Here is a 27511-nt window from a genome sequence, read left to right as displayed (position 1 = left end):
CTCTGGCATCACTTTACAGCAGCCTGGTGTCCATTCTTGAGACGGCCTATCTACTGATATCTACTATAAACCTACAGACTCTCACAGCTACCTGGACTATTCCTCTTCCCACCCTGTCTCCTGCAAAAATGCTATCCCCTTCTCACAATTCCTCCGTCTCCGCCGCATCTGCTCTCAGGATGAGGCTTTTCTTTCTAGGACGAAGGAGATGGCTTCCTTTTTTAAGCAAAGGGGCTTCCCTTCGTCCACCATCCGCTCTGCTCTCAAACGCATCTCTCCCATTTCCCGCACGTCTGCCCTCACCCCATCCACCCACCACCCCATTCGGGATAGGGTTCCCCTTGTCCTTACCTACCACCCCACCAGCCTCCAGGTCCAACATATAATTCTCCGTAACTTCCACCACCTCCAACGGGATCCCACTACCAAACACATTTTTCCCTCCCCCCTCTTTCTGCTTTTCACAGGGATCGCTCCCTACGCGACTCCCTTGTCCACTCGTCCCCCCCCCATCCCTTTCCACCGATCTCCCTCCTGGCACTTATCCTTGTAAACGGAACAAGTACTACACCTGCCCTTACACTTCCTCCCTCACCACCATTCAGGGCCCCAGACAGTCCTTCCAGGTGAGGCGACACTTCACCTGTGAGTCAGCTGGTGTGGTATACTGCGTCCGGTGCTCCCGGTGTGGCCTTTCATATATTGGCCAGACCCAACGCAGACTGGGAGACCGTTTCGTGGAACACCTACGCTCGGTCCGCCAGGAAAAGCAGGATCTCCCAGTGGCCACACATTTTAATTCCACGTCCCATTCCCATTCGGATATGTCTATCCATGGCCTCCTCTATTGTCAAAATGAATCCAAACTCAGGTTGGAGGAACAACACCTTATATACCGGCTGGGTAGCCTCCAACCTGATGGCATGAACATTGACTTCTCTAACTTCCGTTAATGCCCCTCCTCCCCTTCTTACCCCATCCCTGACATATTTAGTTGTTTGCCTGTTCTCCATCTCCCTTTGGTGTTCCCCCCACCTTTCTTTCTCCTGAGGCCTCCCGTCCCATGATTCTTTCCCTTCTCCAGCTCTGTATCACTTTCGCCAATCACCTTTCCAGCTCTTAGCTTCATCCCACCCCCTCCGGTCTTCTCCTATCATTTCACATTTCCCCCTCCCCCCACTACTTTCAAATCTCTTAGTATCTTTCCTTTCGGTTAGTCCTGACGAAGGGTCTGGGCCCGAAACGTCGACATCGCTTCTCCCTATAGATGCTGCCTAGCCTGCTGTGTTCTACCAGCATTTTGTGTGTGTTGTTGTTTGAATTTCCAGCATCTGCAGATTTCCTCGTGTTTGTCCATTCTTGTCTCTCTTTTTATATATTTCAAAAAACGTTTGATATCCTTTTATATTATTGTCTAGCTGATCTTCTCTCCTTATTACTCTTTTAGTTGTCTCCTGGTGGTTTTTAAAAGCTTCCCACTAATTTTTGCTATTTTAGAAACATAGAAAACCTACAGCACAACAGGCCCTTCAGCCCACAATGCTGTGTTGAACATGTACCTACTTTAGAAATTACCTAGGGTTGCCCATAGCCCTCTATTTTTCTAAGCTCCATGTACCTATCCAGGAGTCTCTTAAAAGACCTTATTGTAACCACCTCTATAACCATTGCCAGCAGCCCATTCCACTCACTCAGCACTCTCTGCTTAAAAAAAATTACCACTGACATCCCTCTGCACCCATTTCCAAGCACCTTAAAACTGTGCCCTCTCATGTTAGCCATTTCAGCCTCCGACTATCCACACGATCAATGCCTCTCATCATCTTATACACCTCCATTAAGTCACCTCTCATCATCTGCCGCTCCAAGGAGAAAAGGCCAAGTTCAACCCATTCTTATAAGGCATGCTCCCCAATCCAAGCAACATCCTTGTAAAATTCCTCTGCTCCCTCCTATACTGAGGTGACCAGAACTGAGCACAGTACTCCAAGTGGGGTCTGACCAAGGTCCTATAGAGCTATAACATTACCTCTCAGCTCTTAAACTCAATCCCATAGTTGATGAAGGCCAATGCACCGTATGCCTTCTTAAGCACAGAGTCAACCTGCACAGTTGCTTTGAGCGTCCTATGGACTTGGACCCCAAAATCCATCTGACGCTCCACACTGCCAAAAGTCTTACCATTAATACTATATTCTGCCATCATATTTGACCTACCAAAATGAACCACCTCACACTTACCTGGGTTGAACTCCATCTGCTATTTCGCAGCCTAGTTTTGCATCCTACCGATATCCCGCTGTAAACTCTGACAGCCTTCCACACTATCCACAACACCCCCAACCTTTGTGTCATCAGCAAAATTACTAACCCATCCCTCCACTTCCTCATTCAGGTTATTTATAAAAATCACGATGGGGTACCAGAACAGATCCCCGAGGAACACCACTGGTCACCAACCTCCATGCAGAATATGACCCATCTACAGTCACTCTTTGCCTTCTGGGCAAGCCAATTCTGGGTCCACAAAGCAAGCTCCCCTTGGATCCCATGCCTCCTTACTTTCTCAATAAGCCTTGCATGGGGTACCATATCAAATGTCTTGCTGAAATCCATATACACTACATCTACTGCTCTACCTTCATCAATGTGTTTAGTCACATTCTCAAAAAATTCAATCAGGCTTGTAAGGCACGACTTGCCTTTGTCAAAGCCATGCTGACTACTCCTAATCATATTATGCCTCTCCAAATGTTCATAAATCCTGCCTCTCAGGATCTTTTCCATCAACGTACCAACCATTGAAGTAAGACTATAATTTCTTGGGCTATCTCTACTCCCTTTCTTGAATAAGGGAACAAAATCTGCAACTCTCCTGTCCCCATTAATGATGCAAAGATCATTATCAAAGACCCAGCAATCTCTTCCCTCTCCTCCCACATTAGTCTGTGGTACATCTCATCCAGTCCCGATGACTTATCCAACCTGATGCTTTCCAAATGCTCCAGTACATCTTCTTTCTTAATATCTACATGCTCAAGCTTTTCCACTGTCACACTTGATTGGTCCTATTTTCTCACATCTTATCCTCTTGCTCTTCACATACTTGTAAAATGCCTTGGGGTTTTCCTTAATCCTGTCCGCCAAGGCCTTCTCATGGCCCCTTCTGGCCCTCATAATTTCATTCTTAAGCTCCCTGCTAGCCTTATAATCTTCTAGATCTCTATCATTACCTAGTTTTTTGAACCTTTCATAAACTTTTCTTTTCTTCTTGACTAGATTTTCAACAGCTTTTGTACACCTCAGTTCCTGTACCCTACCATCCTTTCCCTGTCTCATTTGAACGTACCTATACAGAACGCCATACAAATATCCCCTGAACATTTGCCATATTTACCTGAGAACATCTGTTCCCAATTTATGCTTCCCTGCCTTATACCTTATTTCCTCTTACTCAAATTAAACACTTCCCTAACTTGTCTGTTCCTATCCCTCTCCAAAGGAGATAGAATTGTGATCATTATCTCCAAAATGCTCTCCCACTGACAGACCTGGCACCTTCCAGTTTAATTTCCCAATACCAGCTCAAGTACAGCCTCTCCTCTTGTAGGCTTAACTACATATTGCGTCAAGAAACCCTCCTGAACATACCTAACAAACTCCACCCCATCTAAACCCCTTGCTCTAGGGAAATGCCAATCAATATTTGGGAAATTAAAGTCTCCCACCACGCAGCACCTATTATCATTACACCTATCCAGAATTCATCTCCCTATCTGCTCCTCGATGTCCCTATTACAATGAGGTGGTCTAGAAAAAACACCCAGTAGAGTTATTGACCCGTTCCCATTTCTAACTTCCACTCAGCGACTCAGTAGACAACCCCTCCATGACTTCCTCCTTTTCTGCCGCCATGACACTATCCCTGATGAGCAGTGCCTCGACCTCATCTTTTGCCTCCCTCTCTGTCCCTTCTGAAACAGCTAAAACCTGGCATTCTAAGTAACTATTCCTGCCCCTGAGCAGTTCCAAGTCTCCGTAATGGCCACAACATCATAGCTCCAAGTACTGATCCATGCTCTAAGCTCATCCGCTTTGTTCATTATGCTTCTTGCATTAAAATAGACACATCTTAAACCATCAGTCTGAGCGCATCCCTTCTCTATCACCTGCCTCTCACACTGTCTCCAAGCTTTTACTTTTTGTGAGCCACAGTCCCTTCCTCCGTCTCTTCAGTTTGGTTCCCAGCCCCTAGCAATTCTAGTTTAAGTTCTCCGCAACAGCCATAACAAACCTCCCTGCCAGGATGTTGATCCCCTTTGGATTCCCCCTCCTTACCAGAAGAGAATATTTTGTATTCTCTCGCATCAGTTTTTTTTGCTTCTTTGACATCCTTAATCAGCCACAGTTGCCTCATCATCCTTTCAGAATGCTGCTTCTTCTTTGGAAAGAACTGATTCAGCATCTTTTGATTTACTCCCAGAAACTCTACTGTCAACCCTTGCAGTCAACTTTGGCCAGTTCCTCTCTCATGCCTTTAGTTACCTTTAATTAGCTGTAATACCAATACAACTGATTTTGTATTCTCCCTCTCAAACTGCAGGGTGAATTCCTTCATATTTTGATCACCCAAGTTCTAAGTGTTCCTTTACCTTAATCTCACTAATCAAATCTGGTTCATTACACACCGCATTCTAGAATTGTCTTTTCCCAAATGGGTGCGACCACAAACCATCTCATATGCATTTCACAAATTCCTTCTCTTAGAATTCAGCACCAACCAGGTTTTAAAAATCTATCTGCATATTGAAATCCTCCTTGACCATCATAGCATTCCTTTTTTACCTGCTATTTTTATCTTGCATTAACTTGTACCTCACATCCTGGCTATTGTTCAAAAGCCTGTACATGACTCCCATTAGATCTTTTGTTCTCGCAATTTCTCAACTCTATATATTGTCAGCCTTCATGAAACTTTGTATGCATGAGACCGTCAAACACTAAAAGAGAAACTTCATTACTTCAGGATAGGGATAGTGTGTTTCCATTCTGTCACCATAGAGCACTATTAGCTCTGAACAATAACATGTGAGACTTTAGCAGTTTCATTAGGCCTTAATAGTGCTAGTATAATAATACAAATGTTGAAAAGTCAATCACATTAGTGTATAATAAACTCCTGGGTGATTATTCCCACAACTATATATTTTCTTTTTGTAGATTACAAATGGTAAAGAGCTTTTAAAATTTGGAGATGCATGATCTACAATGACCTATTCCATTTGGTTGTCTTGGGTGACAAATATGCAACTTTTCCTTTAAGTTCCAGTTACAAACCATCACAACTAGCCGGCACCATGTTTAAAGTGCTGTTTACGCTGCATTCAAATCTGCATGTCCAAAAGGCGGTTATGGTCCTAGTGAATACAAACACTCTTCGCATCATGTTTTTCATACTTTTATTTATCAATCTTGACAGTCTGTCCATAGTATTGGCTGTGTTTTTCATTGCTCTGTACCACTTCCTTGTTGGTCTTCCTTGAAACCAGGGATGCAATAGCTTAATTCTATAACTGCTTCCTACATTTCTGTTCTGAAACCACTGTATTTTTGTTGAATCTGGAATATCAGCTGCCAATATGAACACTTCTACTAATTACTTGGACACTGTAAGTATAAATGTTTCACAATAAATATTTTAACATACAGTCGGCAATGTTCTATATTTTCATTCATCAGCTGTGCCTTTGCGTCATGAAGTTCAAACACATGCTAACAGTTCTCAACATTTACTTAAGCATTTTTGCTTAAGCTTAATAGTGGTTTCAGTCAGACAGACCATGCGGTGACTGGAACTGGTTGCAGTACTCTAGTCTGGCCCAATCAGACCTTAGCAAAGTTCAGCATAACTTCATTGTTTTTGCAATTAGTACCTCTATTTATGACACAAGATATTATTTGCTATTCTCAATGTCACGCAGTTTAAAAGACTGATCTTCCAAACTAGTGAAACAGTTTGCACTTTTGCATTAGAGCTTTAAGTACAGTATCCAGTATCAAATAGGAGTAGATAAATATCCGTTTTGTTCCCCTAGATTAGCTAAACCTTTTCAATACCTATGGAGGATCTAATTACAGCGTACTCAGCTTCTAAATAACATTCATCAACTGCTATAGGGACATTGACAAATTGTCAGTGCAATTAGATAAAAATCAGCTGTTTCTGTCAGATCTTCAAGTAATCATAAGGTCAGTTGCTTTTATGAATTATGTAATGGGGAATTAAAACAACATGCAAATAATATTTTCTCTTGAAGGTCATGAACAAAATATGTCATTGTCTTGGAAACATTAACTGCCTGAACTCTTGGCTTCAAATTTCTGATCTCACTTGAAAAGTTTTTCTGCAGTGTAACAGAACCACAATTTCTCTTCTGTGATTTAGCCTGGGTAAGCATTTCTTTTAAGTCAAAATACAACCACTATGCGGCCTGACTAGTGTCTTATAAAGCTTTCAGCATTATCTCCTTGCTTTTATATTCTATTCCCCTTGAAATGAATACCAACATCACATTTGCCTTCTTTACCACAGATTCAACCTGTGAATTAACCTTCTGGGAGTTTTGCACAGGAACTCCTAAGTCCCTTTACACCTCTGATGTTTGAATTTTTTTTACCATTTAGATAATAGACTGCACTATTGCTCCTATTACCAAAATGCATTATCATACATTTTGCCAACACTGTATTCCATCTGCCACTTTTTTGCCATTTCTTCCAATTTGTCCAAGTCCTGCTGCAATCGCATTGCTTCCTCAGCACCCCCCACCTATCTTTGTATCATCTGCAAACTTTGTCATAAAGCCATCAATTCTACTTAATCATTGACAAACAATGTGAGAAGTAGGGGTCCCAATACTGACCCCTGAGGAACACCACTAGTCTCTGGCAGCCAACCAGAAAAGGCCACTTTTTATTCCTACCTCCTATCCATGCCAGTATCTTTCCTGTAAGACCATAGGAGTTTATTTTGTTAAACAACCTCATGTGAGGCACCTTATCAAATGTCTTCTGAAAATCTAAGTAAATGACATCTATTTCCTCTCCTTTGTCCATGCTGCTTGTTACTTTCTTGAATAATTCTAACAGATTTGTTAAGCAAGATTTTCCTTTACAGAAACTATGCTGATTGACTTATTTTGTCATTAGTCTCCAAGTACCCTGAAACCTTGTCCTTATTAATAAACTCCAACATTGAGGTTAGGCTAAATGGTCTATTATTTCCTCTCTTTTGTCCTTCTTCCTTCTTAGAGAGTGGAGTGACATTTGCAATTTTCCAGTCCTCCAGGACCATGCCAGAATCAAGTGATTCTTGAAAGACCATGACCAATGCAACTGTTACCTCTTCAGCAACCTCTGCAGTGTAGTCTATCTGGTCCAGGTGACTTATCCACCTTAAGACCTTTCAGTTTGCCTAGCACTTTTTCCTTTGTAATAGCAATGGCACTCAATCCTGCTCCCTGACACTCACAGACCGCTGGCATGCAGCTTGTGTCTTCCATAGTAAAGACTGAAGCAAAGCACTTATTAGGTTCATCTGCCATTTCTTTGTCCCCTACTACTACCTCACCAGCATCATTTTCCAGTGGTCCAATATCAACTTTCATCTCCTTTTTATTCCTTATATAACTGAAAAACTTTTAGTATCCTGCTTTATATTATTGGCTAGTTTGCCTTCATATTTCACTTCCCTTCTTATAGCTTTTTAGTTGCCTTTTGTTGGATTTTAAGCTTCCCAAACATCCAATTTCCCACTCACTTGACCATGAGTTGTCAAGTCCTTGAAAGTGAGTCCAAAGGTTATGGAGTCAGTTCAATGTTGAAGTGAGATAAGTTATTCACTATTCACACTGGTTCAGAGGCCTGACGGCTACAGGGTAATAACTGTTCCTGAACCTGGTGGTGTGGTACCTAAGGCTCCTGTACCTCCTGCCCAAAGGTAGTTGTGAGAAGAGAGTGTGACCTGAATGATGGAGTCCTTGATGATGCATGCTACTTTCTTGTGGCAGCACTCCTTGTAGATATGTTCAATGATGGGGAAGGCTTTGCATGAGATGGACTGGGCTATACATACCCACACATTGTTCCATTGCTGAGCTTTGGTGTTTCCATAGCAGGCCATGACGCAACCAGTCAGAATACTCTCCAAACGCAAAAAAATCTGCAGATGCTGGAAATTCAAGCAAAACACACAAAATGCTGGTGGAACGCAGCAGGTCAGGCAGCATCTATAGGGAGAAGCGCTGTCGACGTCTCGGCCTGAAACGTCGACAGCGCTTCTCCCTATAGCATACTCTCCACTTAGCCTCTATAGAAGATTGTCAGTTTTAGATGACATACACAAACTTCTATGAACGTAGAGGCGCTATTGTGTTTTCTTTGTGATGGCACTTACATGCTGGTCCCAGAACAGATCCTCTGATGTAGCTTTACTGCCCTTGCAGTGCATATGTACAGCGAGTTAAACACCTTCTCAAAATACACCCAAGACAGAAACTTCCTTCAAGGTATTTAATCAGATCTTACTTGTGAAACTGCAGAAAGTTGAGTAAAATGTGTATTAAATTCAAAACAAAATCATAGCACATCTGAATATACTATCAATTATTCTCACAAATGTTGTTAACCAAGACAATACACATATGCAATACTCCGTAACTACACCATGTAAAGAACAGTAAACTCACGGCACAATATCTTAATAACAATAAACATAATACTTCCTTCAAAATCTATCTGCTAAATCTTCACTAATATTACCAAAAGATTCAGATATTGCTGTTTCAAAGGCAAATAAATACAGAATGGAGATAGATGTCTTTCACTGTGTGCTTTAAATTGAATCAGTTAACTTACACAGGAATTGGTATAAATAGCTGATGTAAAGGAAGTGATGTTCATACAAAACAAACTGCACCTCCAGAGGCCAGAACAATTGTAACACCAAGGAATTTAAAGTTACTGACCCTCTCCACCTCTGATCCCCTAAAGGATTGGCTCATGGACCTCCGGCTTCTTCACCCTGTGATCAATAATCAGGTCTGTACTTTTGCTGATGTTGTGAGAGGTTGTTGCTATGGCACTATACAATTTCCCTCCTATGTATTAATTTGTCACTAGTTCGACAACAGTGGTGTCATCAGCAAACTTAGACGTGGCACTAGAGTTGTACTTAGCCACACAATCATATGCATTAAGTAAGTAGAGAAGGGTGCTCAGCACACAGCTTTGTGGTGTACCTGTGCTGATTGTGATTCCTTGTGCCCCGCTAAAGACTTCTTATGTTTAAGATTACTTCAGCTCCTTTCTTTCCCACACCATTTTAGAAACTTCCAACACTACAAATAATGTCCTTCCATCTAGCATTCCCTATTACAACTGTAGAGTCATACAAGCACAGAATAGGCCATTCAGTCAGCTGGTCCATGCTGAACAAAACTTCTATCACATTTACAGTATTTGGGCATATTGCTTTAAACCTTTTTTTATTATGCACCTGTCCAAGTGTCTTTTAAATGTTAATGCACCCTCCTCAACCATTTCCTTTGGTAGCTCATTTTATACAATGACCTTGTCTCTGATGTTCCCATTAAATCTTTCCCCTCTCACCTTAAAACTAAGCCTTCTAATTCCTGTTTCCCAATGGTTGAAAAAAGACTGTGTGAATCAGGCCCCTTTTTTTATTCACCTCAATAAGATTACCCCTCAATTTCCTACATCAATGAATATTAATATTTATATTTATGCAGCAATCTGCCAACTAATGCCATACAATAAATATATTATCTATTTTTAATAATGTTCGATGTGGAATGATAAGTAATTACTGTTTCTAGTGAGAACTTTTAAACAGTGCCAATGATTTATTTGTTACCTCCATCTGGAAGTTTAAAGGGGGGTGTGAGACAGGGTCTTCATTTTCAGTTGTCAAGTAACTGCAGTATTACCAATATAAGTCTTCTTCAATAAGGTAGGAGTTAGATGTTGACATCCCAGAGTGGAACTCAAACCTACAAGCTTCTGTCTGAATTGTGAAGCGCTATAGCATTGTCTTGTATATTTAAAAGTCCGTTTTTCAAATTTTGAACAGTCATTTTAATAAATTACTGCATAGAAGAAAATAATCAATCTTTTTCATTCACATTTTAATTACACAGAGTGCACAGGAGTCCCAACATGTTTATGCCATAAATCAATGGCTTTGCTGATGATCGCATCTGTGTTCTCCTGTGGTATCTAAGCAAACACATAAATAGCACATCATTAATATGAGGAAAAGTAGTCATACTAACAGCATTGAATCATTATAGAATGGTCAACCCATGGGTCAAAATAAGGTATCTGAAGAAAAATCTGAACAATGTTCTTATTACACTTAATTATATTGTATAGTGACTAATGCAACATCTTCTGTTTATAACTGTAATAGGAAAGATTACAAATATAAAAAATGAGGTAAAAAATAAACAATTTAAATAAAGAAAATGATATAAGGGCAAGATATATTGATGCCTCCACCTGCCAAACATCAAACAAAAACTGAAGCAAAGCATAAATTGCCTCGCATTTGTTTTAGAACATCAGACAGAATAGACAAAATTCAAAGTAAATTTATTATCAACCTACATATATATTACCATATACAACCCTAAGATTCATTTATTGCGGGCATTCACAGTAACTACAAGGAACACAACAGAATCAATGAAAGACTGTACCCAATAGGATGGACAATAACCAATGTGCAAAAGACAACAAACTGTATGAATACAAAATGAGGGGGAAAAAACAAAATAATAAAAAATAAATATGCAATAAATATCAAGAAAATGAGTTACAGAGTCCTTGAAAGTGAGTCCATGGGATGTGGGAACAATTCAGTGATGGGGCAAGTGAAGTTATCTGCACTCGTTCAAGAGCCTGATGGTTGACGGGTAATAACTGTTCCTGAACCTTGTGGTGTGGGTCATGAGGCTCCTGCACCTGCTTCCTGATGGCAGCAGTGAGAAGAGCATCTGCATGGTGAGGTCCTTGATGATGGATACTGCTTTCAGTGATAGCACTCTATGCAGATTTGCTCAATGGTGGGGAGGACTTTACATGTGATATCCACTTTTCTAGGTTTCTCCATTTAAGGGCATTGGTGTTTCTATACCAGACTGTGATAGAATGAGTCAATATACTCTCTACCACACAGCTATGGAAATTTGTCAAATTTTTAGATAACATGCTTAAATCTTTGCAAACTTCTCAGAAAGTAGTGGCACTGCCATGCTTTCTTCATAATGGCACTTATGTGGTGGGCCCAGGACAGTTCATCTGAAATGATAACGCCAAAGAATTTAAAGTTGTTGACCTTCTCTACCTGATTCCCTGATGAGGATTGATTCATGAACCTCCACTTCCTTCCTCTTGAAGTCAATAATCAGCTCTTTAGTCTTGATGACATTGAGTGAGAGGTTGTTGTTGTGGCACCACTCTGATATGCCACTGTAAATTGATCCTAATATGCAGATGATTAGTGGAATCTTATAGTGAGTTGATCAGTATGTGGGGAGAGCAGGTTACAAGTAAAATTGTGGAGAATGAGATGGCTCAGAACCAGCACTATGTCATAAAATAATATACTAATACAAGCTTCTAAAATAACATATGGACCAATTAATTCAATAAATCAAAAACAAAATCAAATAACTGAGATCTCAAATAGAAATTAAATAACAAACAGTGCTAGTCAAAGGCATTTTTATTAAATAATAATATTCACAAAACAATAACTGCATCTAATTATAGATCTTTCATTACTGGGGAGGCAATTTTCTCAGGAAAATTAGCAAAATGTTTGCTGACAAGTGTACTTACATTAAGAAGGAACTGTGAAATATTTTCTGCTTTATTCATTGCCATTAATTTCATCTTAAAAGTTAATAAGATTTCCATGGCCACGAAGACCAGAATTCTGCATGATCCACTTATGACTTTGTCCCAAACCCTGAAAAGCAAAACGTTATCAAGATGAGAGAATCTTAATTAAAACCTGAAAAATATAATCATAATGCAAAGTACCATGATCCACTGTCCCCTCCCATCAGATTCTCTCATCTTCTGCCCTTTGACACTTTCATCTATCACCTCCCAGGTTCTGACATTATTCCCACTACCCCATCTCTTATTTGCTTATCACCTGCCAACTCTTGCTTCACACCTTTCTCTTCAAGTTTTTGTAAAGAGCTATATCCCCTTTCTTTCCAGATGAAGGGTCTCAATTTGAAATGTCGACTGTCCATTTCCCTCATAGATGCTGCCTGATCCACTGAGTTCCTCTAGCAACTTGTGTTTTACAGAAGAAAATGATTCATAAATTAACATCTCATAAAAAGGAACTGGTCCTGTTAATCTATTTTTGGTGATTGAATTTAGGAATATGTATGATGAACTCTCTCCCTCCCTCTCGCTCATTGCTCCCAAGGGAAGGCACCTGCGTTCTCTCTCTCCGTCAATGCTGTCGCAGGATGGTACCCAAGTTCTGCGTCTGCAGTTTGTGAATTGCACTGCAGTTCAACTAGACTCTTTCGGTTTTTGTGTTTTTATATTCTGTGTTTTTGTTTGTTCTTTCTTGCTGCCGTTCACATGATCTGTTTGTTTTTTGCATGAAGGTTGATGTCCTTGTTGCTGTTTGTACAGTTTGTTATTGCACATGCAGAAGGGTTGATGTTCATGTTGTCATGTGTGAGGTATGATTTTTAATGTGTGAGGGGTTTTGATGTGTTTTGTTTATGGGTTCTATTGTTTTTGTTGCTTCATAGCTGTCTGGAGAAGACAAATCTCAGTTGTGTACTGCATAGATACCTTGATAATAAATGTACTTTGAACTTTGAAAACTATAAACTTTGAAGGGAAAAACCTCCAGTCAGATTAGATTTGTTTATTGTCATGCACAGTAGGATATAATGAAATTCCACTTTTAGATGCAGCTCACAATGTAGAGTATACATGTATCCCTCAATGACTCACCATCAAATGTCCTATGCAGGAAACTGCATTCATGCTGATCTCAAATGAAAAGCTTTGTTTTGCTATCCACTTCAACACCTTCTTTTGACAAATGACTAAATGACTTGACACAAGCAATATCACGTGCCTTTGCATGGTAAGAATTTTAGCATCCAAGCAACCCAATCCGTGTTTGAATGGTATAAAGAAGCTACTTTTCAGAATGGCAAATAATAATTTAAGCAGACCTGCACTAAAGAGAGGCTGCAACTCTTAATATGATTATAACAGAAGGTGGACATTGTAGAAACCAAGAAAAGAGTCTTAAGCATACTGTACATATCCAGGTAGATTTCAGCAACTTTAAATGTCCAAAAAGTTCTGTACCATCATTCAATGAAGAAAAAAAAATACAAATTACCAAGCAATTAACCTCAGTGACATAACAGGTGCTGAATACTTAATTTTGCAGATGTTTTTAATATTTATCACTAGTTACTTTACTTGGTGTGTATAGTACCACTAAAATCATTTCCCCTTCTCAGGCTGAGAGCTATGAAACTTTATTACTGGGAAAGACAGGTTTCTTTGCCACAGTAGATGTTGAAACAGAGGTAGAAAGAAAGAAAATCAGTGGTTGAGGAAAACCTGAAATGGAGTCCCCAAATTCACAAGGCAAGGAGGGTGATACAAAGTGCACCTTATATATGTAAGATACACACATTTTATATCATACATCATAAGAATACACATTTTATGCACTTTTAACCATAGACTATTTCATCACCTTTCTATAGGTGTATATTAATTATCATCTAGCCCCCCAATCTCCATCCTACAGGATAAATGGCAGAAACGCAACAAGCTTCCTTCTGACTTCGCCATGACCATTTCCACAATAGCGTAGAAGACTAAGAACATCACGGAGACACCCTCATCTCCAAGGCCACCTCCAAGCCACGCCCCATCTTGATTTACAGATACCGTAAATTCTGGTGTATAAGCCGAGAATTTGGCCCTAAATTTTGATCCTAAAATTAGGGGGTCGGCTTATACAGAGGGTGCCAACTTTGGAAAAATGAATACACGGAAGACAGGTCATATTTATTGGCTGTTTTTGAGTCAAATTGGTTCTACTGTTGACACATGAATTCTTTGGTTTGTTTAAACTCACATCTAGTGGCTGGAGCACGGACATCAAACCACCGGGGATGACTGCAATGTCCATATTTTCAGCTTTCAATACTGCTTCAACCACCTGATAAGTGCGCTTTGAACATGTCCCAGACGAGTAGTGACTTTTCTTTCCTGACACCTTCGGGACATCGACACCACACCTCTTTAACCCACTTCAAGCAACCTGCTTCGTCCATCTAGCAGCGTTCTTGAATGTAAACAACACCGCACAGGAATTTTCTGAGCAATCTTTGTTTTTTTTTTGTCTCAACACAAGATCACATCTATTCATAAATCGGGTGCACCAAGTTTGCGTAGCTTTGAAATTTTCGCTGACCTCACGGTGTTTTTCATCGCATTTCAACGCTTGAACTCAAATCATTTCTCTGTTAACAATGTATCCAGACAATCGCTGGTGATTCATCCACTCTAAAACTTTTTCTTCCAGTTCTGGCCACTGGCATGTTTTCCCGCGGTTTGCACATTTCATCTTTGGCATTTCCCTCAGCGTGTCCTCTGCATTTCTCCACTCTCTCTCGTTTACACTAATCTTCTTAGCAGCTGCAGAATTGTTTGTTCCTTTAGCAAAATCAACAACCTTCAGCTTGAAGCCAGCATCATGTAAGTTTGACATCAGTGGTGGGTAAATTAATGGAAAGTATTCCTAGAGACGGTATATATAATTATCTGGATAGACAGGGTCTGATTAGGAACAGTCAACATGGATTTGTGCGTGGAAGGTCATGTTTAACAAATCTTACTGAATTTTTTGAAGAGGTTATTAGGAAAGTTGATTAGGGTAAAGCAGTGGATGTTGTCTATAAGGACATCAGTAAGGCCTGTGACAGGGTTCCACACAGAAGGTTAGTTAGGAAGGTTCAATCGTTAGGTATTAATATTGAAGTAGTAAAATGGATTCAACATTGGCTGGATGGGAGATGCCAGAGAGTAAAGGTGGATAACTGTTTGTCAGGTTGGAGGCCGGTGACTAGTGCTGTGCCTCAGGGATCTGTACTGGGTCCAATGTTGTTTGTCATATACATTAATGATCTGGATGATGGGGTGGTAAATTGGATTAGTAAGTATGCAGATGATACTAAGATAGGTGGCCTTGTGGATAATGAAGTAGGTTTTCAAAGCTTGCAGAGAGATTTAGGCCAGTTAGAAGAGTGGGCTGAAAGATGGCAGATGGAGTTTAATGCTGGTAAGTGTGAGGTGCTACATTTTGGTAGGAATAATCCAAATAGGACATACATGGTAAACGGTAGGTAGGGCATTGAAGAATGTAGTAGAACAGAGTGATCTAGGAATAATGGTGCATAGTTCCCTGAAGGTGGAATCTCATGTGGATAGGGTGGTGAAGAAAGCTTTTGGTATGCTGGCCATTATAAATCAGAGCATTGAGTATAGGAATTGGGATGTAATGTTAAAATTGTACAAGGCATTGGTGAGGCCAAATTTGGAGTACAGTTCTGGTCACCAAATTACAGGAAAGATGTCAACAAAATAGAGAGAATACAGAGGAGATTTACTAGAATGTTACCTGGGTTTCAGCACCGAAGTTACATAGAAAGGTTGAACAAGTTAGGTCTTTATTCTTTGGAGCATAGAAGGTTGAGTGGGGACTTGATAGAGGTATTTATAATTATGATGGGGATAGATAGAGTTGACATGGATAGGCTTTTTCCACTGAGAGTAGGGGAGATTCAAACAAGAGGACATGAGTTGAGAGTTAAGGGGCAAAAGTTTAGGGGTAACATGAGGGGGAACAACTTTACTCAGAGAGTGGTAGCTGTGTGGAACGAGTTTCCAGTAGAAGTGGTAGAGGCAGGTTTGATATTGTCAATTTTTTTAAAAATCGCATTTGTTTTAATCTTTTGTACATGATTAAGTCGCAAACTCAATACTGAGTACACATACTGATCCCACCACCCCGTGTTATGTTTTAACGAGATTACGATGGGCGCTAAATGGTTTCACGATTCTTTTCCATTGGAAACCTAATCCAAAATTTCTCTCCCTGAATTATTTATTAAGAATTCGCCTATAACGCTCTACAATGTGCAGGCCTGTTTTCTTAGCAGGTACTGGTTCACAAAATTTCCAGGGTCCGGATCCGGCAAAGCTACCGGCATGTGAGATCTTGTGATCTTTTCTGGTTAAATCAAAAACCTCTACAAAAGGGGTCTGCTTATACAAAGTTAACATGAATAAGTCACTTTTCTAACCTTGAAAATGGGGGTTGGCTTATATTCCGGAATATATGGTAAACATGCTCCTGGATTTTGATTCTGGGTATAAGAAAGTACTCTTGGATCAAAACCTAGGAATGCTTTCCTAGACACAACCCAGCTCAAGGATTGCAGCAATTCAGAAGACAGTTCACCAACATATTGTTTTAAAGCCAACTGCATACAGGCAACAGTTTCAGCATTGTTAATAACTATTCCTTCATTGTGGACAATAATGTGTGTTTTTATATCTAAATAGCAACTCAACTCTTAAATTTCCAAAGTCAATTATTCCTTCCTTCCTTTCTATCTTGCTCTGTTCTTCCATTCCTCAGCCTACATATATAATCAGCTGCAGATTTGTACTACATGATTAAACATAGATAACAAACAGGTACTAATGATCAATGACATAATGAGTTGAATGAACTAAACTGATCAACTGAAACAGAATTGGGTGTAGAAGAAATCAAACTTGAAGGACAACCAAACTAAAAGGAAAGGGTGTAGCAGATTTGACAGTTTAACCTTCAAATCATCAGTTCTCACACCATGGCAAGAGTGAGCATAGCAACAAAACACAAGGTGGTCATCCTGCATCAGCAAGGTCTCTCACAGGCAGAAATTTCATGGCAGACAGAAGCTTCAAAATGTGCTGTCGACCAGAAATGGTCAGCCACAGAAACTGAGTGTAGCAGACAAGAGACACATCAAGCTGACGTCCCTTCTAAATCGGAAGAAGTCCAACACAGCTATCAGCTCTGGACTCACAGAAACCACTTGAATCCAAGTACACTCCTCTATAGTCAGAAGTCCTATTAGAAGTGGTCTTCATGGAAGAGCTGATGCCAAAAAGCCATTCTTCCAAAATGGAAATAAAACCAAGAGACTCACCTACCCTCAATAACACAAGGACTGGGGTGCTGAATAATGGCAAGTGCTCTAAACTGATGGGATAAAATCTGAAATTTTTAGCTCTAACAAGAGGCAGTTTGTCTGCAGAAGACCGGGATGAGTGTCTGCAGCCAAAATTAAAGCATAGAATAGGTTCCCTGCAAGTTTGGGACTGCACTTCTACAACTGGAGTTGGTGATCTGGTCAGAATTAATGGAATCCTCAATGCTCAGATGTACAAGCAGATTCTCATCCATCAGCAATACCATCACGGAGGCATCTGATCACCCAACTTCATTCTGCAGCAGGACAATGACACCAAACACAGCCAAGGTCAAAAAGAACTATCTTCAAAAAAGAACAAGGAGTTCTGCAACAGATGGTATGTCCTCCACAGAGCCCTGAGCTCAACATCATCAAGGCTACTTGGGATTATCTGGAGAGACAGAAGCAAGAGAGAAACCCAAAGTCTGCAGAAGAAATGTAGCAAGTTCTCCAAGATGCTTGAAACAATCTATCAGCCAATTTTCTTGCAAACATGCATAACTGTGTACCAAAGAGAACTGATGCAGTTTTAAAGGAAAAGGGTGGTCACACCAAATATTGACTAGATTTAGTTTTTTTACTATTTACTACTCTTTACAGTTTTTTTTGATATTTAGAAACTTCTCATTTCATTATTCTGAGTCTTTTGCACAGTAGTGTGCCTCACTTTGTTAGTAGCATTCCAGCTATCTTTCCAGCAAGACGAAGAATGAACTATGCATGATACAATAATGGCATTAGCTGAAGCATTAAACATCTCAACTAAAGAGAATAAAAACTTCTCTTCTTTTGTGGGGGGAGGGGGATTTGGGAGCCAATGTGCCTGTTCCATTTTTGTTCTTTTTTTTGCGGGGAGGGTGGATTTGGGAGTTGATGATCATGCTGCCTTTAATTTCTTTTTCTTTCTTGGTCTCAAGGCTACCTGGAAAATTGAAGAATTTCAGAGATGTATACTTTGACAATAAATGAACTTTGATCTTAAAACTGAGTTCAACTTCTCTGCATGACTTTAATACGTACTCTAAGTGACATTTTAAATATAGAATTAAGGAAGATTATATGGCTCTCTCCATTAACACCACAAGAGGATTAATTTCTCACTCATCTGTGGATAGTCTTAGGATCTCACTATGCACAAATAGCTACAACAACTGACGGTCACTATTCTCCAATTTCTTCATCTAGAAATATAAATGTCCTATTCTTTATGAAAGCAAAACTGTATTTATTGAACAGCATATTAGTTAGCATTAAATGGATTTCACCATGAGCTTCTTGAAAATTACCTTATGAGCTCACAATCGACATTAAACACAGAAAACATCTGTAAAGTCAATATAATAATTATTTTGCTACATCTCTAATAAAGTAGTATAGGTATACTCTTATTACAAAATTGAGTGCCTACCTTTGAAGGCTTGACTCAGGTAAATAGCCTGCAAAACAGTGTGTGAACCACACATCATAGGGGAGCTTATTCATGGCTGAGCAGGTTTTAAGATGAGCAAGGAGTTTGCTGTCTTCTAGATTCAGGTACTTTTCAAGGCTCTTTGGCTGCACCATTGATTAAAAAAAATAGAAATTATCAATCATTAATTTTCTTCCATTAAGGTTAAAATTAAAGGGTTTAGTTCCCTATTTCTACAAAAGTAAAATACCCCTGGTAGTGGAGACACAAAATAAAAAAGAAAACGCTAATAATATACAGCAAAACTTGAAACACCTTTGGAGAGAAAGACCTAATACTTCAAACTGTTAAATTTGCATCAGAACTAGGAAACAGTCCTGCCTGTTACAAGCCATGCATGCTCACTGCTACAAATTTATATTTCTAAGGATATGTCAGAATTGATATGCTACCTCAAACTATCCCAACCAAATAGAATCACAACTGCAATACTGCACAGGAAAAGGCGATTCAGCCCACTAAGCCTGGGACAGTTTCTAGTAAAGCAATATCAATCCCAGGAGGCCTGTAAATTATTTTATTTCAGGTGCCTATTCAATTCCTTTCTGAATATCCACACTACTCTGATTTAGCTGGTGTCACCTAACAAAAGCCTATGTGCGTGTCTTAATATCCTGACATTGGGAAACATTCAAAGATATTTGAAAGAATTATACTGTTACAAAATTAATTTTAAAATACATTTCTTTTAAACAATTTAAAACTTTTAATGGAATTCAATGAATAAAAATATATAAATTACTCTTTTATTTATTTAGCTAAGTACCTGCTGTTCCTGTCCTTTCAAATGAACAGACCTTGTGATCACGTTTTAGCAGGCAGTACAACTGCTAGATAAATCGTGGATCTTGGAACGCCACAGGTGTATATTCTACTCTTAAAATTGAGTAGCAAGCAACTCTTGAATATTTCTGAGTTAGGAGGGCTCAAATATTACCTCAGCATGTGCAGATCTCCATCGCTCTATACTTAGAGAATATGAGGCAATATTCATTGCACTTCAGAAAGATGACCAGAGATCTGAACAAATCTGGTTGGTATTCCTAAAGCTAAAACCTGGTGTTAGCTGGATCTCACAATCCTAATTTGGTGGACTACATGATAAATCTCATTGTGTCAGAACTGTTGGCATATCACTCAAGAACTCCTCAAGGTTCTAGTGTAAGCACATAACATATACACAGCTGCACTATTTGGCAAGTAGTATAATCACATTAAAATATGTGCTTATAATTTGCAATTAAAAATGGAAGCAAATTGATACCTATGCTCCTTTCTCCAATTTCACAACTAATATTTCACAACGTTACTTTCACCTGACAGAATAATCAGGATCTTGATTAAACATCTCATCAGAAACTTCCAACAATGCCTTAGACACATTGCTTCCAACTATGACAATTATTGTGCTCAGTCATAAAGTTTAACAACATATTTATTAAAACAACAGCAATGTTTACTGACAAACAAAATCATCCCGTAAATTCTCCTTTTGCTTTTGGTTGTGAAAACAAAGATGCAAGCTCAAAATGCAATGCACTTTTCATCACTTTTCATTCTTAATCACTGCTGCTTATTTTATAGCATAAAGGCCATTCTCTGCTGTTATCAGCATTTACAGTGGTTATCATGTTACTTACCAAGTGAGGCAGTGAATCTCCATATTTATTATTAAATTGCTTCACAAAACATTTAATTAACCAATAGGCATCAACATCATTTTCCATCATCTCTTCCATTGCTTCTGCAATTGCAATTAACATTTTGTCCTCGGGTCCCTGAGATAAAAAAACAAGCTTACAAAAAGTATTCAAATATTATGTGAAAGGGATGCTTATTCTCATCACTGCAGGAAAATCAAGTTAACAAAATAGTATTTCTTTTATTTCCTGTCATGATATTCACAAAGCTAAAAAGCCTACATTTATAGTATATATGGTGACAACAATCCTGAGATCTACCTTGTAACTACTTATTTTTATAGCAGGATGCTCTCAGATTGAACTGAGTCAGAAGAATGACAAAACCTAGACCAGGGAGAAGGGACTGGCTTAGTTTTCTTAACATCACTTTGAGACACATAGATACCTGATATCTATTACCCAAGGTTAAAATGGCAAATACTAGAGGACATGCATTTAAGATGAGTGGGCTGAAAGGTTTCAATACAGCTCACTGCCACCTTTTACAGTGAAAATTAGGTAGGACAATAAGTACAGGCCTTGTGAGAGATGCCTAGATCTTGGATCAGTATTTGTATTGAAGCCCAATACCTTAGCAGCTGGCTACCTAAGGCTGTTTATGAAGCAGACTGAAATAATTATGCATAATTAATTTTTGATATTGAAAATATAATGCCAAAAGCTAGAAATTAAACAAAGTGTATCAGAATAAATATGTTAACAAATTTAACTTCCAACAAGATCATAGCTTTTTTTAATCAACTCTTTCTGCAAGACACATCACCAGCCTCCCAAAGCAACTAAAGTCATCCACCACTTCCCCTGAAATACATTTAGGAAAGGAACCTGTATAAGTTTGGGGTAATCTTTGAATAACACTTATAAGCACCATACAAACCATTTAAACAGAAACAATTATTTTTATATTCTATAAAACAAGAATGCTATATGACATAGATTTTAAACTTTATACTTTAAACTTTGTAAATATGAGTCAGTGAATCAACTGCTTAATTTTTAAAACTACCTTTCCTGACTTTTGCTGTCTCCAAAAACTAAATGTTATGTCAACAGTAGAAATACAACTGACCAGTGACTGAGATGGACAGCGTGGCAGAATTCCAGACTCTAACTGATACATTCGGAGGTAAACCCAAACTTGTGGTGTGGAATCCTGAACAAAACGGATAACTTGCAATGCTTGCAACAGGTCCTCATATTGTTCTTTCCGAAATGTTGCTACAGCAGCATGAGATTCATAGTGAGGAGGGAGAATACCTTTGAAGGCATGGGGTAAATATTAATTACAATGCTACAGATGAAAATATTCCCAATCCAATATTCACTTCTCACAGCTCAATGTTCTGTCTGTCACACAATAAAACAAGCCTCACTTTAACCAATTTATTCCATTGCATATTTAAAATAAAAATGGCTTTTATCATAGACGCAAACAGTTTTTCTTTTCTTCAGTAGACAAATGAAAAAAAATAAATGCTCTTTAATGCAATGCTGTCAGAATGCTTCAGTGATAGGACATTTGTCTTAAATTACAAGGCCGTGGATTCAAGCCACAATCTAGTAAACTAAGCGCATTATTTCGGATGATTAGTCACTGCAGAATTTTAGAAGTGCTACATCTTCTGGGGTGCTATGTTTCAGAATGAATCAAGGCCCTTTCTGGCCTCTCAAGTGGGTGAGAAACACATCTTGTCACTATTAATAAATGCAGTTTCTGGCAATATCTATCTCCCTGAGGCAAATGAGTCACATGAGGGAATCTCACTACCTATCCTTGATATTCAAGGACATTACCATCTCCAAATTGACCATCAACAACACCCAGGGGTCATCATTGATCAGAAGCACAAATGAACCTACCACTTAAATACCACGCCTAAAATAGAAGAGCAGAGGTTAGGTATCCTGCAACGTCTGAATGATCTCCTGACATCTCAAAGTTTTTCCATCACCTGCAAGGCACAAATCAGGAGCAGTGCTAACCAATCTTTTGTGCTGTAGGTTTTCTATGTTTCTATGAAGCAGCCCATATCAAACACCTTAACCAAACATTCCCTCTCACTGGCATAGAGCGGCTGCAAAATTCTGCAAAATGTACGGCTGCTTATCATCATAGCTTCTCAGCACCTTCCAATCGTTCAATCTCTATTATCATGAAGGGCAAGGGCAACAGGCCAGTGGGAGCACCAGATCGTGCAAATTTGCTCCACAACACAGAGTTGGAGTTGTAATACCTGTCCTTTGTCATCACTGTATCTAATTCCTGGAACTCCTAGCCCAAGCACTGAAGAAGTCTGTATATTAGAAAGACTGCATTGTTTCAAGAAGGTGGCTCAGCAGCACCTTCTCATGGGCAATTTAAAATGGGCAATAAATCCTAAGCTTGCCAGTGATAACCAGATCCTGAGAAATAAATTAATAAAACTTGACATCCTGAGTGATTATTAAAGATATAATCTTGCCATTACATCCTACAATAAGATTACTTAAACATACCAAGCAATACTTTCCACACAAGAGTGCGATACATGGTTGGGAGAGGATAGCGTTGAGCAAAAGTGCATAGCTTCTCAAGATCTGCAAAATCAATATGTAAAACTTCTTATTTTTAAATTTTAATGGAACCAACATACAAGTGTGTAAAGCTCTACTTGCTAACCCATAGATACATTATTAATTTCCGCTAACTTGCAACACATTACACTGGACAACAAATTTTTTCAAAAGTGTTGCTTCCTCAAATTTTTTTTTGTTTATGATTGACTGCTTGAAGATGAACACAAGTATAATTTCAGGCTACTTGTATTACGTAGGAATTTGGAGAAACAACAAATTAACTTTTTTTGAATATAATGTGTTTAATTGCATAATGGTGCTGATGCTTTTAAGTTAAGAATATTTTATTAATGATTTTCATTTGTACTCAGTATCTGAGGCTTCTCGCTTAAGTGTCCAACAATAATTCGCCAGCATTGATGGATTCCAGTTGCCCTGGTATCTTTTCTCCATGACTACAATGTCCTGGTGAAATCTTTCACCATGCTCGTCATTAACAGCACTAAGATTTGCAGGGAAGAAGTTTAAATGGGAATACAGAAAATGAATCTTTAGTGACATGTTGCATTTCATGGTTTTATATGCTTGAAGCATGCTTTCAACCAGCTGCATGTAGTTTGGTGCTCTGTAGATGCTGAGAAAAATTTCAACAACTTCCTTGAATGCCTTCTATGTGATTTTCTCCAGTCCCACTAGAAATTCTTCAAACTGCCTGTCATTGATGATGTTTGATTTGTGGACCAACAAAAATGCTTTTCTTAATCTTGGCATCAGTTATTCTGGGAAGCATCCGTCTCAAATATCAAAATCCTTCATAGAAATTTTTGTGTCTGGTGATAGCAAATTCCACCTTTACAGTCTTGAACCCAATAATTGTTACTAAAATCTGTCTTGTCATGCAGCAGCCGCGCCGCTTAAGCATGCCCAAGCACGCCTGGACAAGATAGGAAACTTTCCAGCTTACATAGTAGGCAACAATTTAATTGACTTGAATTGTGAATTGAAATAATAAACATAAGTTTGTTTTAAAAATGTTGCATGATAGGGAAATTTCATGGTGATTTTCATTATCAGTAACCCAAAATTCATAAGATATACCTATAAGTATTGAGGAAACAAAATCTTTGTTGTCCGGTGTTATCAGAACTATGAAAAATATTTCAGTCATTTCCATTTTTTTCAAAAACAGTTTTATAACTGTCCTGATAAAGGCCTCGGCCCCAAACAGCGACTATTTATTCCCATCCATGAATGCTGCCTGACCTGCTGAACTCCTCCAGCACATTGTGTATTACTCTAGATTTCCAGCATCTGCAGAACCTCTTGTGTTTATAATAGTTCCACTATATTCCTAGCAGTGAACTTATTTATTTTATAACCATTTCTCATGTACCAAGGGCGCACAACAGAATTAGTAAGTCAAAAAATCTACATTTCACACAAACTTTTCAATCAATTTCATACTTCATAAAGTAAATCTGACTGAATTAGACTTTGCAGTACCAACAATGCTTTCTGTTGTAAATTTTATTTCAGCATTTTGTTAATTACCAGTACCTAGAGTTAGCAGTGCAACAATGAATATTTTAAAGTCTCTTATTATACCCAATGGATCGTCCTTCAGCAGGATCTCAAGCGATTTCTTCTCTTCAACACCACGGAACCCAACCTTTTCATAATAGTGAGAACGGAAATTCCTCTGAGGATCCTCAGCCATTTTTCTACTGACAAAGAGACTAGAGTCATAGAAAAGTACAGCACAAAACTAGACCCTTTGGCCCATCCAGTCCATACCGAACCATTTAAACTGCCTTCTCCCATCGAACATGGGACTATGGTAATCAGAGCCAAAACTTTCTACCATTATCAAAACAGGGGGAGACAATGCATTTTCAATGAGAAATTTAACGTTACTTTTGTATATGGAAATGTATATGAAAATGTTAGTGCTGTATTTCCCAAATAAAATCTTCACAATGTCACCAAAATCTACTAAACAGGACATTTTATTGTTGAATAAATCATACAGGGATGCATTTAGAAGAGATAGCATGAGTCTCCCTGTAGAGTTAACTTTAATCCACCAAGAAAGACAAATAACTTAGAAGGAAAAATAATACTTGAACATTGTACAAGAGAGGAACTGATGGGCAAAGGTACATTGTTCCCTGAAATGGAGAGAATAAGGTGGTGAAAGTCATTGGTATTCCTGTCTTCATTAGTTAGGGCATTGAGTGCAAGAGTCAGGATATCATGTTATGGTTGTACAAGACATTGGTGGGACCACAGTTGGAATATTCTGGCTAAATCTGGTTGCCTGGATATAGAAAGGATAGCATTAAGCTGGAAAGGGTGCAAAGATTCACAACGATGTTACCAGGACTGGTGGGTTTGAGCTATGAGACACAGGATGGACTGGGTCTCTTTTCACTGGAGCACAGGAGAGGCTGAAGGGTGACCTTATAAAGACTTTTAAAATCATGAGAAGCATATTTAAGGTGAATGGTTAATCTTTTTTATTGGGGAGGGGAATCTAAAAATAGAGGTACCAGATTTAAAATGAAAAATCTTAAATCCAAGGAATAACTTCTTCCACACAAAAGGTGGTGGGTATACGAAACAAACTGCCAGCATAAGTGGTAGAAGTGGGTATGACATTTTTAGAAAGCTATCTACCAATGCAAGCAAATGGGTCGAGTGGGGTAGGCAACTTTGTCAGCATGGATGAACTGGGCTGTATGTTTCTATGGTTTTTATAACTTCATAAATTCTCAAAAATCTGAGAATAAATCAGAACGTGCTGTCAACCCAGTCAAAATCAGCCACTGAAAAGTACAGCAAACACACAGAGAATGGCTGAGTACACGGGTGCACAAACACTGACAGGTTCTGCATATACCCGCACACGCAGTGTAAGCAATAAAGAGGTTTGCATGGACACGCTCACATCACACAGCGAGATGGGAACTGCACACAGTGATGGAGTCATACGCGCAGACACTCAGTAAAAAAGGTTTTCTACATTCACACATACAGCGACAACGAAGTGGGGGGTGGACTGCGCACAGTGAAGTAGTCTAAACAGTGTCGAACCATCAGTAGCCTCCTACACTCGGTACAGACCCGTCAGTACGGCGATGCCCAGGGCAGTGTGTGCACCGCCCGTGCCACCTGAAAAGCACACGACCACCTCTCTACTCACACCGAGGACCCACCACTGTCTGCCACACCAGGCCGCAGTCCTTCGGCCTGACTCGGCGATCCAATCCCTCCCGCCGTTTCCCGGTCCACCGACGTCACCGAGTCTGGAGGAGTTCGGGCGCGCGCCGACCAGGAAACAAGGAGAATCGCGTGGAGCGGCGTGCGCGTGCACGAAATTGGCGGGTCGGCTAGGCTTCCTGGTAACGAGCCCGCGTTCGCGCGCGGAGAACCGCAAAGCGGGTGGTTCCAGGGCATGATCGGGTGCGTGCGCGACCGGAAGTTATTCGACACTGCTGCCTCGGGGGTTAAAATCTGCAGGAGGAAGGAAAGTAACACCGATGAATTATATAGAACGGCAGTGGCTTTGGGGAGTAATGAATAATTCGAATGGTACGTGTTTCGAGCTGGAGGAATGCAGAATCAAGCGGAGTTGGTTGGAGCAAGGACTGAGCCTGCTGTTGGGAGTTGCTCTCAAGCGGGGTTGGTGGTGCTAGAGGCAGGGAGTGAACGACAGATGATATTGGGTGATAGGAGTTTTACAGAGGAAAGTGACTGGCAAGCTTCTGGGAATCTGAAAAATAAACGACAAATCGAGGATTGTCATCCAGTGGTGAAGGCGGTAGACAGTGTTACGTTTTGCAATTCCAAAACATTAAATTAATTCGAAGGAAAACGTTGGTGTAGGTAAAGTTTACTTTAAGCGAGGCGCGCACGTATCACGTGGTAGCGCGATGGCGTTTGCAATTCACGTAATTTTACATATATCCCGTTATTAATTAACAGACAAGGAAAAGTTAATCATATTAGAATATTACTAAAATAGTATTTAAATATTAAATACACAACACTCCTACCTGTTGAGCTATAAACTCTAACTCAATATAGATTGCATCTCAACTATATGCATAGTATAATCTATAGTACAACCACCATATACGGCCATCCACAACATAGTAAATTTTAAATTGTCTCATTCAGGCTTAAAGATTTACTCGTAGAGAATTTCTTGCTCTTCTGGGATAACGTCTTTCCTGAAAGCGGGGGTGGGAGGTGCCGTAATACTGCTTGGCGTTGAAACTTGTGAATGAAATAATCTGGTTCTCTGGTCTCCTTGGTGGTTGTAGAAATTGACTGACACGGTATAAAGTGGTTCTGATCGCTGTAGCCAACTTTCTTCTCTATCA

General features: G+C 39.4%; 2 protein-coding genes across 11 annotated transcripts in view; one reads left to right on the top strand and one right to left on the bottom strand.

Moving 5' to 3' along the window:
- Positions 1–8557: 8557 nt before the first annotated feature.
- tbc1d7 (TBC1 domain family, member 7) lies at positions 8558–26579 on the bottom strand. 10 transcript variants are annotated; one of them, XM_073023883.1, is made up of 8 exons: positions 26329–26579; positions 24684–24850; positions 23067–23147; positions 21640–21827; positions 20508–20645; positions 18808–18953; positions 11923–12052; positions 8558–10296 (listed from the first exon to the last, which is right to left on the bottom strand). In XM_073023883.1, the coding sequence occupies exons 2-8, from the start codon at positions 24841–24843 to the stop codon at positions 10210–10212; spliced, it is 930 nt and encodes a 309-aa protein (XP_072879984.1). In that variant the 5' UTR covers positions 24844–24850; positions 26329–26579; the 3' UTR covers positions 8558–10209. The 10 variants fall into 10 exon arrangements, with proteins under 10 accessions (XP_072879984.1, XP_072879985.1, XP_072879987.1 ...); XM_073023884.1 differs by having other exon boundaries at positions 24684–24847; XM_073023886.1 differs by having other exon boundaries at positions 24732–24850; positions 26329–26575.
- Positions 26557–27511, top strand: part of elovl2 (ELOVL fatty acid elongase 2) — a 129080-nt gene continuing 128125 nt past the window's right edge. The window contains exon 1 of the mRNA XM_073023897.1: positions 26557–26717. Within this exon, the coding sequence (XP_072879998.1) occupies positions 26715–26717 (3 nt within the window). The 5' untranslated portion in view covers positions 26557–26714. The remainder of the gene's footprint in view (positions 26718–27511) is intronic.

The sequence above is a fragment of the Hemitrygon akajei genome, chromosome 20, assembly GCF_048418815.1.
Source record: "Hemitrygon akajei chromosome 20, sHemAka1.3, whole genome shotgun sequence".
Classification (NCBI taxonomy): Eukaryota; Metazoa; Chordata; class Chondrichthyes; order Myliobatiformes; family Dasyatidae; genus Hemitrygon; species Hemitrygon akajei.
Note: the sequence above shows the minus strand (reverse complement) of the source record. Positions and strands in the feature narration are given on the sequence as shown.

Excerpts from the sequence above, each read along its gene's own strand:
- tbc1d7 (XM_073023883.1), bottom strand. The coding sequence starts at position 24,843 with ATGGCTGAGGATCCTCAGAGGAATTTCCGTTCTCACTATTATGAAAAG. Across the intron at positions 23,148-24,683 it reads TGTTGCACTGCTAACTCTAG|ATCTTGAGAAGCTATGCACT; the intron begins GTACTGGTAATT and ends TTGATTTTGCAG. Across the intron at positions 18,954-20,507 it reads GAGATTCACTGCCTCACTTG|CCAAAGAGCCTTGAAAAGTA; the intron begins GTAAGTAACATG and ends TCAATGGTGCAG.